General features: G+C 45.9%; 1 protein-coding gene across 7 annotated transcripts in view; it reads left to right on the top strand.

The window, feature by feature from the left end:
- thsd7ba (thrombospondin, type I, domain containing 7Ba) overlaps positions 1-14488 on the top strand; it is a 1512301-nt gene that overhangs the window by 1440191 nt on the left and 57622 nt on the right. For all 7 annotated transcript variants that reach the window (XM_070875389.1, XM_070875388.1, XM_070875385.1 and 4 more), the window contains one exon: positions 8504-8677. In XM_070875389.1, coding sequence (XP_070731490.1) covers positions 8504-8677 — 174 coding nt within the window. The remainder of the gene's footprint in view (positions 1-8503; positions 8678-14488) is intronic.

The following is a 14488-nucleotide window of genomic DNA, read 5'->3' as shown; positions in this document are numbered from 1 at the left end:
ATGCCATTGCCCGACATAAACTCCTGGAATTCATGGCTGGTGAAACATGGGCCATTGTCGCTGACCAGGATGTCCGGCAAGCCGTGGGTCGCGAAAACCGTACGCAGACTCTCCACGATGATGGATGTCATGCACGAGTTTAATATGATGCACTCGATCCATTTCGTGTATGCATCGACAACGATCAGGAACATTTTCCCCATGAACGGGCCCGCATAGTCTACGTGAATATCCAGCTGGGCACACGTCGTGCACCTGCGAACCCAGTGTGCCAGGTCTGAGTCAATCCCCGGCCACAATATATGTGACCGGGCAATGGCCTTCATTAACACGATGCCGGGGTGCTCACTGTGGAGTTCCCTGATGAACGCTTCCCTTCCTTTCTGGGGCATGACTATCTGGCTGCCCCATAGCAGGCAGTCGACTTGGATGGAGAGCTCATCCATCCGTCTCTGAAACGATCTGACCTCCTCGGGGCACGCCCCGTGTGCGGGCGCCCAATCCCCAGTCAGCGCACATTTCTTTATCATGGATAGGAGGGGGTCTCTGTTGGTCCAGAGTTTGATCTGGCGGGCTGTGATGGGGGAGCCTGCAGTGTCAAAAGCCTCAACGGCCATGACCATCTCAGCGCTTTGCTCCGATGCCCCCTCAGTGGTGTTCAGTGGGAGCTTGCTGAGCGCGTCAGTGCAATTTTGGTGCCTGGCCGGTGCCGTATGGTGTAGTCATATGCAGCCAGCGTGAGGGCCCATCACTGTATGCGAGCTGACGCTTTGGCATTGACAGTCTTGCTGTCGGGTAACAAGGGTGTTAACAGCTTGTGGTCCGTTTCTAGCTCGAACCGTCTACCGAAAAGGTACTGGTGCATCTTTTTCACACCGTAAACACAAGCGAGTGCTTCCTTTTCGACCATGCCGTATCCACGCTCTGCCTGGGAGAGCGACCTGGAGGCATAAGCCACCGGTTGGAGTCGACCGTCATCATTACCCTGCTGCAACACACACCCAACCCCGTAGGATGATGCATCGCACGTTGAAACCAGTTTTTTACAGGGGTCATACAAAGTCAACAGTTTGTTAGAACACAGTAGGCTCCTCGCCTTATTGAAAGCCTGTTTTTGACAGTCCCACCAAAGCCATTCACAACCTTTATGCAGGAGCATGTGTAACGGCTCCAACAAAGTGCTTAAGTTCAGCAGAAAGTTCCCGAAATAGTTGAAAAGTCCCAGGAATGATCGCAACTCCGACATCTTACCGGGCCTGGGCACCCGGTGGATTGCCTCCGTTTTTGATTCAGTGGACTGGATCCTGTCTGCGGCAACCCTCCTGCCCAAAAACTCGACCTCTGGGGCCAAAAATACACACTTGGCCTTTTTCAGCCACAAGCCTACCCGGTCCAGTCGGCGTAGTACCTCCTCCAGGTTCTGCAGGTGTTCCTCGGTGTCTCGACCCATTATAAGGATGTCGTCTTGGAATACGATTGTTCCAGGAATGGATTTGAGCAAGCTTTCCATGTTTCTCTGAAAGATAGCTGCCGCAAAACGAATGCCTGTTGTAGATAAATAATCCCTTGTGCGTCGTGATGGTGGTCAGAAGCTTGGATTCTTCAGCCAGTTCCTGAGTCATGTAGGCTGAAGTGAGGTCCAGCTTCGTGAACAGCTTGCCACTTGCCAGCGTGGCAAAAAGGTCCTCCACTATCGGGAGCAGTTATTGGTCTTGCAGCGACACTCGGTTGATGGTGGCTTTGTAGTCGCCACAAATCCTGACCGAGCCATCTGCTTTAAGGACAGGAACGATGGGACTTGCCCAGTCGCTGAATTCAATGGCCGAGATTATGCCCTCTCTGAGCAGCCTGTCCAATTCACTTTCAATTTTCTCACGCATCACATACGGCACCGCTCTGGCTTTGTGGTGCACTGGTCTGGCGTCCGGAGTGATGCGTATCACTACTTTGATGCCCTTGAACTTTCCAACACCAGGTTGAAACAGTGACCCGAATTTTTGTAGGACCTGTGAGCATGAACTTCGCTCCACAGATGAAATGGCGTGCACATCCCCCCATTTCCAATTCATCTTGGCTAGCCAACTCCTCCCAAAGAGCGTGGGGCCATTACCCGGGACGATCCAGAGTGGCAGCCGATTCTGTGATCCATTATGTGTTACCACCAAGTTTTCACTGCCTAGCACTGGGATGATCTCTTTGGTGTACGTCCGTAGCTGTGTGTCAATGCGTTCCAGTTTGGGCCTGCTAGCTCTGTGTGGCCATAGTCTCTCAAATTGTTTGGTGCTCATAATTGACTGGCTAGCTCCCATATCCAGCTCCATGTGCACCGGGATGCCATTCAATAAAACTTCCATCATCATGGGTGGCGTTTTAGTGTATGAGCTGTGGACATCAGTCACATGAACCCGCTGAACTTCAGCATCCATGGCTTTTCCCAGACATCATCCTGCATTGCAGACCCCTCGTCTGGTTCCTCTGTCTCGCAGATTAGCCTCGCTACAGCCTTTTTGCACATCCTGGCCAAGTCTCCACTAACGTTACAAATCCTACAGGTATATTGCTGAAACCTGCAGCTATTTGCAGTATGTCTACCCCCGCACCTCCAGCATGAGCTGAGATTGTTGTTAACAAAAGGACTGTTACCAGGCATTCCTCTCTGATTGCCCATTTGGTTGTTTCTAGGCACTCTGATGGTGGGTGTTAATGGTCCCATCGCGGGATGCATTGTTCCTCGTGATGGTATGAATTGCCGATCCCCTTTCCATTGTCCCTGTTGCGGGCCCACTCTAGAGTCTGTTGCTGCCTGGGCGGTTTTGAAATGCCCTTGCCTGCCTATGGGGTCCCTAGCCGTGTTCACCATGTTAACTCCCTAGTCCATCGCCACGTTGGGACCAGGGCTGCACGCGTAAATTAGCTTGGTCTCCTCTTCCCCTGCCATTAAGGTCTGAGCTATCAACGCCGCCCCTTCTAAAGTCAAGTCCTTGGTCTCTATGAGCTTCCTGAAAATCCCGGCATGATTAATGCCCTCAATGAAGAAATCTCTTAACATCTCTCCCCTGCAGGCGTCTGTGAACTTACAGAGACTGGCCAAGCACCGCAGGTCCGCAACGAAGTCTGAGATGTTTTGTCCCACTCGACGCCGGTGTGTGTAGAACCAGTGCCGGGCCATGTGTACGCTACTCGCTGGCTTGAGATGCTCACTGATCAGCTGGCCGAGTTCTTCAAAGGACTTGTCCGCTGGCTTTTGGGATGCGAGCAGGTCTTTCATCAGCGCAAATGTCTGTGTCCCGCAGCGGGTCAGTAGTTGCGCCCTCCACTTGTCAGCCGCTGCCGCTCCTAGCTAGTCCTTCGTGACAAAGCTCTGCTGGAGTCTCTCCACGAAGTCGTCCCAGTCCTCACCCACACAGTAACATTCCTCTGTGCTACCGGTGGCCATCCTCGTGGTTCAGTGATTCCCGTTTTCTGTCGCCAAATGTGGTGTCCCTGCACCTTACTACAAATTCACACGAGGCATGTACTGCAGACACAGTCACTACGTGACCTTAACCTTTATTCCCCAGGACCAAGGAATGCTGACCCTGGGTGGGACCTCCCCTTTTATACCTGGAAACCCAGGTGAGGAGTGTCTCCCACAAGTTCACCCCCTGTGGTCAGGGTGTGCATTTCTAGGGTATAGGTACAGTGTTCAGGAGTTGAATGAAGGTTACAGTCACATGAAGGTCACCGTTGCATGATGGTTACATACATGACAAAAACAAAAGCAAATTACTGTGGACGCTGGAAATCTGAAATAAAAACAGCAAATGTTGGAAACACTCAGCAGGTTAGGCAGCATCAGTGGAGAGAGAAACAGAGTTAATGTTTTAGGTCAATGACCTTACATCAGAATATATTAAAATTCACTGGCTAATGATTTGAGACAGTGCGCACTTCACTGATTAGCTTCTGTCAATGTGTAGTTATAGCTGATGCTTTCACCAATGCCATACAAAATAGTGTGACAAACTATAAAATGCCAGTCATATTTATTTTACCTTTGACTCTGTTCATATTTGTATGAACCTTGTAATCAGTCAGTCACCATTAAAGTTCTATGGGTGACTGACTGCTAACATTTATTAACTTTAGTAAAGGTTTACCAAAGGTTTTCTTACACAGAACCAATGTTCAAGACATAGAAAGTCCCTTTTTATCAGGGGTGCCACCAACTGCAGGATGGGATTTTTTGATGAAATCTTGGGTCACATAGAGGCCCTTCAAGGAAGGTTCAAAAGGTTAAACATGACCGTTTACGATTTGGAAAGTACCATCTAATCAGGTTCCTTCACAGTTCAAAACACACAGTTTCTCACTTGGCAGATGTTGCTTATAATTTCTATAATTTGCAGCAGAATTCCCCTACCCCAGAATTTACTCTGTTTTGTGCATATTTCTTTACAAGGGAACTTACACAGAATCTTTGTTTTCGAAAGAAAACAAAAACCAGTAACAGTTGAAGCTAGATGTTGCTGTTACGCTCTTATTTGATTTTTTTCTGCTGCATCTTTCTCACTAATGTTAAATGGTAGCATAAAAATGGTGGCATAGAATAATTGGGGTAGATATTTGCCTTCACCCTCTGGAGATAATCTCGTCGAGCGAATCACCCACCCTTTAAAGAACCTGCCCGATTTTCATTCCATTGAAAAGCAGGTGGAATCTGCAATGGTCGGTCTGCCAGGCATCCTGGGGGCGAAGATAAAAACCTACCCCAAGATTCCCAAGCCAGCAGGACCTGAGCCAATTAAAAGTTGATCTTGCTTGTATGTAAGCAAATTTTTAAATTAACATTATTTGTAGTTAATTGGGCCAGTTTCTCCTGCACATAACCCGTTGTGGGATAGGAATGTTTTGCTACATTTAAGTGCAGGGACCAATCTGAGACCAATAGCTGCAGAATGGGTTCCAGATAAACAGTACCCTGTTTATCCTGGCTGGCTGAAGCTGCTGTCCAGGTCAGCAGAGAGGTCCATGTGTATGATTACATCAGGTGCAGAGCTCTTCGCTCATGGGTTTAAAATTTAAGGGGCTGATTTTGCTTGCCTGAGCACAAAGTGAGCATAATGCCCCTTGTCATGTATCTTACATTATTATATATAAACTCTATCCTAACATGCTATACATGACTGTAATAAGATATGACCTGTAACCACCAGCATACCTTACCACCAGGGGTGCACTTGCAAGAGACAGGTATATAAGGACAGGCCTCAGGCAAGTGCAGTATGCCAGAGCTGTGAAATAAAGGTGCAAGTCCAGAGTGACCTTGACTTCACTACATGCCTCGTGTGAATCTGTACTGAGGGGACAGGACTTTACACCCCTGAAGTGTGCCCTACCCAGATGCAGATTCACTCACTCATATTTCCTGGTCGGGCTCATTAGCATGGACTCTGTGTGCAGCAAATGTTTGTGGCAGCCTGCCATTGGGCGCACTCTCACTTTGCAGAGGAACTCTGTGGGGCCGAAATTGCCCACTGCCTGAAGTGGGTCACACCTATTGTTTTCCAAGCGTGAGGCGGACATTCTGGAGAAATTCAGCACTTTGTGGGGTTTTCTGGAGTGGGGTGGAAGTGGCCTTATCAATGGGGCGAAAGTGGGGGCAGGTCGGAGTAGCCACCACTAGGGGGGGCGGAAGTGGAGCGGTTCGAATTGGCCAACACTCCAAGGCATCAGCACAGCGCTGATGACGTCATCGAGCTGACACGTCACAATGTCCCTCCCTTCATTTAAAGGTGAGAGCCGCTGCGAACTCTGCAGCTACTTTAGTGGCAAACACTAGGCCATCACAGAGCGTTTCAGCCAGGCCAGTAGCCTGGCACCCAAGACGGGGTGCTAGGCTGCCTGTTGGCGGCCCAGCCAAACCCGTGGGCATAATTGTCAGCCTGACCTGGTAGTCGGCCGACAATAAAAATAAAATAGAGTCGCCGGCAGCACCACCTCCCCTTTAAGGGCGGCCATGCCGCCAAGTCACAGAAAGGATACCGACAGCAAAAGCTGTTAGTGGCACCGACCGGTGGTGGTGCCCCTCCCGCGGGGAAATTTCTGGAAGAGGTTGCCGCCGGTCATTAAAGGGTCATATGTGCATGACGCGGTGAGAAAGTGGGCGGAACGGTCTCCTACACCGCTCCAAAAGTAAAGGAGGGCAATATCTAAAATGGCGGCCCCTCCACGGTGGCATGTCGGCCAGTCCGCACCGACCCATGGCCGCCGCTTTCAGGCAGCCATGGGCCTTATAGAAAGGGGCAATTTCAGCCCAATGTATACTGCTGTTGGTCTTAAATGCTGCAGCAGTTTAAAGGCACTGAAGGTATTATGTCTGCACTGTACCTATGAGTGACTCCACAAGGCAATGTGTTGTACTCAAACTGTAGTGACCTTGCCACCAGGGCAGAAAACCCCAGTCTCCACCAGTTGCACCCTCTAGTGGTGCCAGCATGTATATACACAGTGTCTACACAGAGAGTACATCTATAGTCTGCATACACAACAGAAGGTGTGTCGAAATTAGGTGCCAGACTTTCTGTACATTTTCTTCTGTGGCTAACCTTTTCCTGTATTTGTTGTTGTCTGGGTATGCTTTGGGTTTTTTTTGCTGTTGTTGACCTGCATTACTTCCTAGTGTTTGGTTGTCTGGTTGGCTTTTAGGTGCATGAACTAGCTTGAAATGTTTGGAAGCACCACCATGAGAACCAAGAATTTTCATGTTAAACTCTTTTCTAAATATGTACAGAACATGTAGAATGTGGGAGGATATTCTGCCCCTGAGCCTTGGACATAAGGTGGCTAAGGTTGTGGCAAGATGAGCATGGCAGTAGGTAGCAGACCACATAGGTGCCAACAGCACAGTGCCAAGCACATGGCTCCATTCCTGGAAGAAATTCAGTGGCCTCATCAGGGTGGGCAAGATGACATAGCTAGACAAAAGCAAATGTCTGCAGTCCGCGAAAACATGGCAGAGGCTTGTTATAAAAGCTCTCTGCCCATTCAATTTGCTTTGTGCCCTAAGAATAGATGCACTTCGAGTCACAGCAAATGAAACTGAGTACCTAAATGTTTCAAGAGTGCAGGCAAGAACATCACAGCTCTCAGAATATTTAAATTAATACTAGGTAGGTTTAAAATGTTCAGGTCCAAATATTTATTTAAACTGGATTTGTCACTGTTGAAATTACACTTCATGCTGTGTCAAACTGATATGAGATTAACTTCTCCAGGGAGTGTCACATTGCTGCTCTCCAGATTCAGGTCAGGCCTCAACTACAAATTTATACTGCAACATTAGCACGCTACAAAATAGAAATCAATTCATTGCAATACTAAATTTGCCATCTAATTGCACACTCAAACAATAATGGGGGTTGGGTTAGAAGGTGGGTAAGAAAGGATGAAATGTAACAAAGAGATTTTCATGCTGATTACCCAGCATCCACTGAACCACGTGCCACCATCTCACTCATTGGCAGCGGCTACGTTTCTGGCCTAAACGCAATGAATAATAATTTGAAGCTTCTTTAAATTTAATATGCTGAATATTTAAGCTTGCATTGGTTGTCGTTGCTGGGCAACATAACATTATTTTCAAGAAGGGCAGGGGAGTTATCCCAAGTCCTGGCTAATATTTATCCCTCAACCAATATCACAAAAAAAAATCCAAGTTATCTAGTTATTATCACATTGCTGTTTGTGGGACCTTATATTGGCTGCCACATTTCCTGCATTACAACAATGACTGTAAAAGAAAGAACTTGCATTTTTATAGCATCTTTCTCGACCACCAGATGTCTCAAAGCGCTTTACAGCCAATGAAGTACTTTTGGAGTGTAGTCACTGTTGTAATGTGGGAAATGCAGCAGCCAATTTGCACACAGCAAGCTCCCACAAACAGCAATGTGATAATGACCAGATAATCTGTTTTTGTTATGTTGATTGAGAGATAAATATTGGCCAGGACACCGGGGATAACTCCACTGCTCTTCTTCGACATAGTGCCATGGGATCTTTTATGTCCACCTGAGAGGGCAGACAGTGCCTTGGTTTAACGTCTCATCTCTAAATCGTTTCAAAAGTACTTCATTGACTGTAAAGCACTTTGGAATGTCCTGAGGTCATTAAAGGCAATCTATAAATCCAAGTCTTATTTACTTCCTTTCTTTCTTACTAAAATTTCCACTTCAAAATTTCCCCTCATGTTAACTATTTTACATATAAAACAGTCAATTAAGCCATAAACTTGTGTTATGTGATTATATGGCTTTAGCAGAGGAATTTTAGCATTTCATCAATCTTTTCACAATATTTAGCAATTGGCTGATTTATTTCACTGAAACACGGAGCATATATTTGCATATGTACAATTTACAATGATACAAATGCATGAATGACTAATTTAATGTATGAGTGATCGTTATACATTTTGGATCTGGGCATTCTTGTCATGAAATATTTCAATTGTAATCTCCAGGTGACTGTCACCTAACTGAGTGGTCGTCATGGAGTTCGTGCCAGCTGATCTGCCTGGATGGAAAGAGATTTGAAACGACTGGTCGCCAAACCCGTTCCAGAGCTGTGATAGTTCAGGCATTGGAAAACCAGGATAATTGCCCTGAACAAATATGGGAGGAGAGGCCTTGCACAGGTAAGAACAAATCAAAAAGATTGTTATTACATTGGTTTAAAATTATAACTGGCAAATTCACCATTGATGAATTGAAAAATAATCAAATAATTAATTCAACTTATTACATATTTTTAAAAGAATGTGATAATATCTTATTGAATTAAGGGGCTGTGAATAGTGAGAGTCAAGAGATATGGGCTTTGCTTTAAAGCTGTTAAAAGCAGCTGGAACAATTTTAGTTGATCAACTGTTATTTGGAGTAGAAGAATGATAGTCCAACCCTCTGCCAAGATGAACTGCCAGAATCCTGGACACTTACTATGTAATGGATAGATGGTGTTCAGTATAAAGCATTCACTTCGTTCCCTCTCTCCCACAATCAATAGCATTTCAAAATTAAGCTAAGAATTTGTAGGAAGGGGTCGTTGTTTATTTCACAACCCACAGCAATCACCATTTAGGGAAGGGCAATAAATGCCGGCCTTGCCAGCGACGCCCACATCCCAGAACAACTATAAAAAATGTTTTGGGGCCTTCCCTTGCTCGTGGCAGCTGTGATGACATCGGCTATGAACATGTTGAGGGTCATTTCTTTTACCAGACTGCAATAAATTTAATGAAATGATTGTTATGTCTTTTATATTGCATGTTTTATTTCCTACTTTTGCCCATAAAATATCTTGAATTTACAATGGTGTTGTATGCTCCATATTCAGCTGAGATTGTGACCATGATCAGTATCAGAAATGCAGGCTTGGTAAGAATAGAACCAGAAAAACAAGCAGACTAGCTTGTGTAACTGCTATTTTTATACATAGGAAGTGGTGAGTCATTAAAGATTAATATTGATACTTAAGTGGCTCCTATAAAGACATACCTGTAACACAACCAAGGACAATGTGCGGAGTAGAATAGAGAGGAGACTGTTAATGGCCACACATTTGCAGTACTTCATGTGAATTACTGCATTAACCTGCCAGACATATGGGGCCCGAAATTCATCGATATTTGGGTGAAAAAACACCTACATACTGCCGCCATACCGTTCGGCGGGATAATCATCATTGACATACCACCGAGCGGTATGCACACCGTCCACCGTGCAGAACCGCCCGCATACCACCCAAAAAGTCTGATTTTCATGGCATACCGCTGACATACCACCAGAGCTGCATACCGTCCTGGAAAAGGTGGTTTTACGCGATGTTAAGTGGGCGGGAATGGGTGGTAGTGCTCGGAGCCGCCATTTTGAAATCGGCAACAGTCAGCTAAAGCAGCACCTCTATATTTCTGAGGTGAACAGTGACCTCACAGTGCAATTTACAGTAAAAGAGGTATTTGTATTGGTACTAAGTAAATTATTAAGATCAAAGGCGTTTTAGTTACATTTTTTTCATTGAAAAATCTTCTGGAGATTTATAAAGAATGGGGCCTGTACTATCTCAGCCTGTATTGCTGACTACCTGTCTAATGCAGGATCCAGAAGGGAGAAGGTTTATTGAACAGAATTATCAGGGTAATGGAGGAGGTCGCAGACTGATGAGGAGGAGGAGGAGGCCTTATCCCCAAAGGATTTTCAGGGAGAAGCGCTCATACTTGGACCTGACCGATCGACAGTGCGTTTGAAGGATGCGCTTCCGAAAAGAAGTGATCAATGAGATTTGCCAACTCATTAAGGCAGACCTGCAGCCCAGTACCACCAACATTACTGCACTCTCTGTCGAGATGAAGGTGACTGCGGCCCTTTCCTTTTATGCATGTGGCTCTTTTCAGGCATCAGCTGGGGACATATGCTGCATTTCTCAGTAAGCTACTCATCGCTACATTCGACAGGTTAACGAAGTACTGTATGCACACTGGATGGAATTTATAAACTTCCCAATGACCAGGAAGTCCCAGAGTAACAGAGCTTTGGGATTTGCACACATTGCCAGATTCCCCAAGGTGCAGGGTGCTTTTGACTGTATCCATATTGCCCTGCGAGCACCATTACAGGAGGTGGAGGTGTACCGAAACTATCAGGGATTCCATTCCCTCAATGTGCCGCTCGTATGTGACCATACACAATGCATAATGGCAGTAAATGCCAACTTTCCGGGGAGTATCCATGATGCGCACATCTTGTATGAGAGTACTGTGTCTGACCTGTTGAAGTCTGAGCCACAAGGTAAATGCTGGATACTGGGGGACAAAGGGTACGGTCTCACCACATGGCTCCCCCCCCCCCCCCCCCCCCACCATGGAATCTTCAGACAGAAGCCGAGCAACGCTATAATAAGAGCCATATAGCCACACATAATGTTACCGAAAAGACAATTGGAGTGCTGAAGCAGCGCTTTCGATGGCTTGGACCACTTGGGAGGCAGGCTGCAATACCACCCTGAGCTGATTGATCAGTTCACAGTGGTGTGCTGCATTTTGCATAATTTAGCAATCATGTGGGGACAGGAATTGCCACAGGAGATCGCGGGACCACCTGAGGAGAGAGTGTAGGAGATGGCGGAGGAAGAAGAGGAAAATGAGGTGGTGGGGGTGGGGGGGGCAGAATGGGGAGGAGCTTCCAGATGAACCCATGGCACCACTGCCCTCCCCCCTCCCCCCCACCCATCACCACAGCAGAAGGCACACTGCAAAATTATTGCATCAGCAGCTTTGCTTGAATGTGGAGAACTGCGTTTTGGGACCCTGATGACTGTTGCCCCAAATGTTTGAGACTGTACAAGCATGCTTAAATTCAATTCAAACATTTATGTAAAAATTTAAAAAATATACAACAATTTTAAAACTTTGTAAAACTTATAATTATAAAACAACTGTAACAACGTTAACAACTTTAATAATAACTTTAAATACACTTTAATAACTTGAATAAACTTTTAAAATCAAACTTCAATTATTAAATGAACAACTACAACAAAAGACCCTTTACTGTCCTTGACCTTGACCGCGTGTTCCACCACCCTTGGGACTATTCCCCCCCTTTCTTACTCCTGCCCTTCCCTTTCCCACTGCCGCTGAGCCCGGACCTCCCCATGGTGGTACCAAGCCGGCGTGCAGCACTGCACCCCAGATGCTGTTGCTGTCGTTGGGGGTCAGACATTGCAGGCGCAATAAATGGGGCCTCAGGAGGATCTCATGATGTGGAAGGCACGGCTTCAGGGCTGGAAGCTGCTGGCAGCTCTCCACCCTCAGGTGCTGTCGATCTGACTACTATGGCATGGGGGGATTCCACGCCATGTCCTGATCCCGTCGATTGTCTCATCCCATATCCGGTTGCACTCCTTTGGGGGAGGGGCTTTCCATGACCACCCGTCTTTAGCTCTGAGTACCTCTCCGTAATATTTTTCAGAAGGGCAGGTAACTCCACCTTGCCTTCAACCTCCCGTCCTTCTCAATGTTCCTGCGCTTCGACTTTTTTTTGAGCCTTTCCATTATATTTATATTATGATTTTTGATTTGTAAAATATATCTTATTATTGGTGATATTGTATAATTATTATTTGTTGTGAATATTTTTTAACTCTGCAATCTGTTATTAAGCCAACTGACCTTCAACTAGCTTGCTGCTCCTTCTCATTCTCTCTCCCTTGACTTCAACTCACTGTGCATGCGCAGGTGACTCCCTGACCCCCGAAATCGTGGGTAAAAAGCTTCTCTGGAAAAAAATGAAAAAAAAACGAAATCGTGCATGCGCAGTTCAGTGTCGCACCATGATGATGATGATGATGATTCATTGACAAGAAAGTTGATCTGGATTGCCTGCTGCACACTGCTCGCATACTGTCGAAAAAATATCGACCAAAATTGCGCTCTTCAGTCTCAGCAGTATGCCGGTGGTTTGAAATGATGCACCGCCGGCATACCGCCGAGAAATGGGCGGACCTTATGTAATGACCAATTTCGGGCCCCTGAAAGGGAGTGGCAGGAAATCACAACGATGCAGTTAAGCATCAAAAGGCTGGAAAGGTCCTTTTTTTTTTACCATGGAATGTTTGTAGCAGAGAAATACAATACTCTAGTACCACCATTTTGAATTCATTTTCACAAGGGACATCGGAGAACGGTTTGCAACATTCTGTGCATCCATTTGAGCCTGCATGCTTTGGCTGTTCACACTGCTGTTCCACAAATGCATTGCACCAAGTAAATTTAGCATGAGAGAAACTGTCAGGCAAGGGTCATGTACAGGGCTGGAAAATTCCACTGAATGATAAGCCAGAGTGGTACTTTCCAGCTTTGAGTTTAAAAGCTAAAGAACTTGACACTTTGCACTAAATGGCTTTGTGTTATTCTTTTCATGTTCAATGTGTTACCTACTTTCTTTCTGCATCATTGTTTCCCTTTGAAGTTGTTTACTATCCCATTATCTAGTTCATCCTTTACACCAAAGGTTAACTTGATATTATTATGTTACCAACTTGGTGCTTGTAGCGAATGCAGTGTCAAGCTGGGTTGTAGGAGTTCATCTGGAATGGATGCCATTGTATCACTTCAAATCAGGCTCTTGATAAGTAAGGGTATGAATGCAGATTCTAGTTGTCCCAGAACTGTTTAACCTTTGTGGCAAACACTTGGGGATGCAGAAAGCCCTATGTGGTTTGCTGTCATCATAGCTGTGGGTACTTGTATTAAATATTAGGTGTTAAGAAACAGCAAAAGTGTTGCTGTTCCATTTTTACAACTAATGTAACAAAAAGCATGATCCTAGAACAAAGAGTAATCAAATGCAGGCTAGCAGAAAGGTTGCAGAGGTTTGAAGTAATTTTAAATCTTTGAAGAAAATGAATAGAACTGTTTTTAATAAAAGAGAAACTCCAACTTCCCTTTGAAAGTGTTTGCTGTATGCAGGAAATTCCAGCACATTGACGAGAGCATCGCTCGAGCACCTTGTTCTTGTGCAGAGCAGTGAGATGGCAGAGGGAATTTCTGCTCCACTGTTGGGACTTTTCCCTCCACACTGGGCTAGCTTTGATCTGTTACTGGTGCTTCCCATCCTACTTTGGATTCTGTTCTCAAGCTGTTGAATCATTTCTGTTTTGTTGCTATCCATTGCTTCCCATGGCCACTGACTCATCCTTCAGAACTCCTTCATGAACCTTCACTGGACTTGGTTTGACTGGCACCCCAGGCTCGACTGCTCCTGCCAAACTTGCGTGCTCCTCACCACCATGCAGTTGCTCCAGAGATCAGCTCGCTCAACTGCACTAATCCCATGGACATCCCATGCTGCCTCTTGTAATTCCTTCCTCTGCCCTTTGTCCACCAAGCCAAAGCTCCCCAAGTTCGGGCTAAAGCCCTGTCTCTCTTGATCTCATTTCTCACTAACTGTTGACTGCCCAGCTTCCTTCCATGACCCCTATGCCAGCTGACATTGTAAGTGGTTCTCTCTCCTCAGGCATCTTTTTAATACTACCGTCCTCACCTTCTCCTCAAAAAGTTCAAACTCAATCCCTCGGTCCTTGCAAACTATTGACCCATGTCCAACCTTTCTTTCCTCTGTAGATTTGTTGCGCATTTCATTACCTCACAAATCCATGCCCATTTTTCTCACAGCTCCTTATTTAAATGTCCTGAATCAGACTTCCTCCTCTCAAACAACCGAAATGGCCCTAACCAAAGTCAAAAACAAAATTCTCCATGTATGTGACCACGGTGTATTTTCTCTTCTAGTCCTCTTTGACTTTCCTGCAGCTTTTGATACAGATAACCTCACCATCCTTCTCCAACATCTCTCCTCCATTATCAGCTCAGTGGTACTGACATTACTTGGTTCCACTCTTGCCTACCTGATCATTGTCAGTGCGTCTCTTCCAGCCCTTGCATCATTGT

The sequence above is a fragment of the Pristiophorus japonicus genome, chromosome 3, assembly GCF_044704955.1.
Source record: "Pristiophorus japonicus isolate sPriJap1 chromosome 3, sPriJap1.hap1, whole genome shotgun sequence".
Taxonomy (NCBI): domain Eukaryota; kingdom Metazoa; phylum Chordata; class Chondrichthyes; family Pristiophoridae; genus Pristiophorus; species Pristiophorus japonicus.
This window is presented reverse-complemented; position numbering and strand designations above follow the sequence as displayed.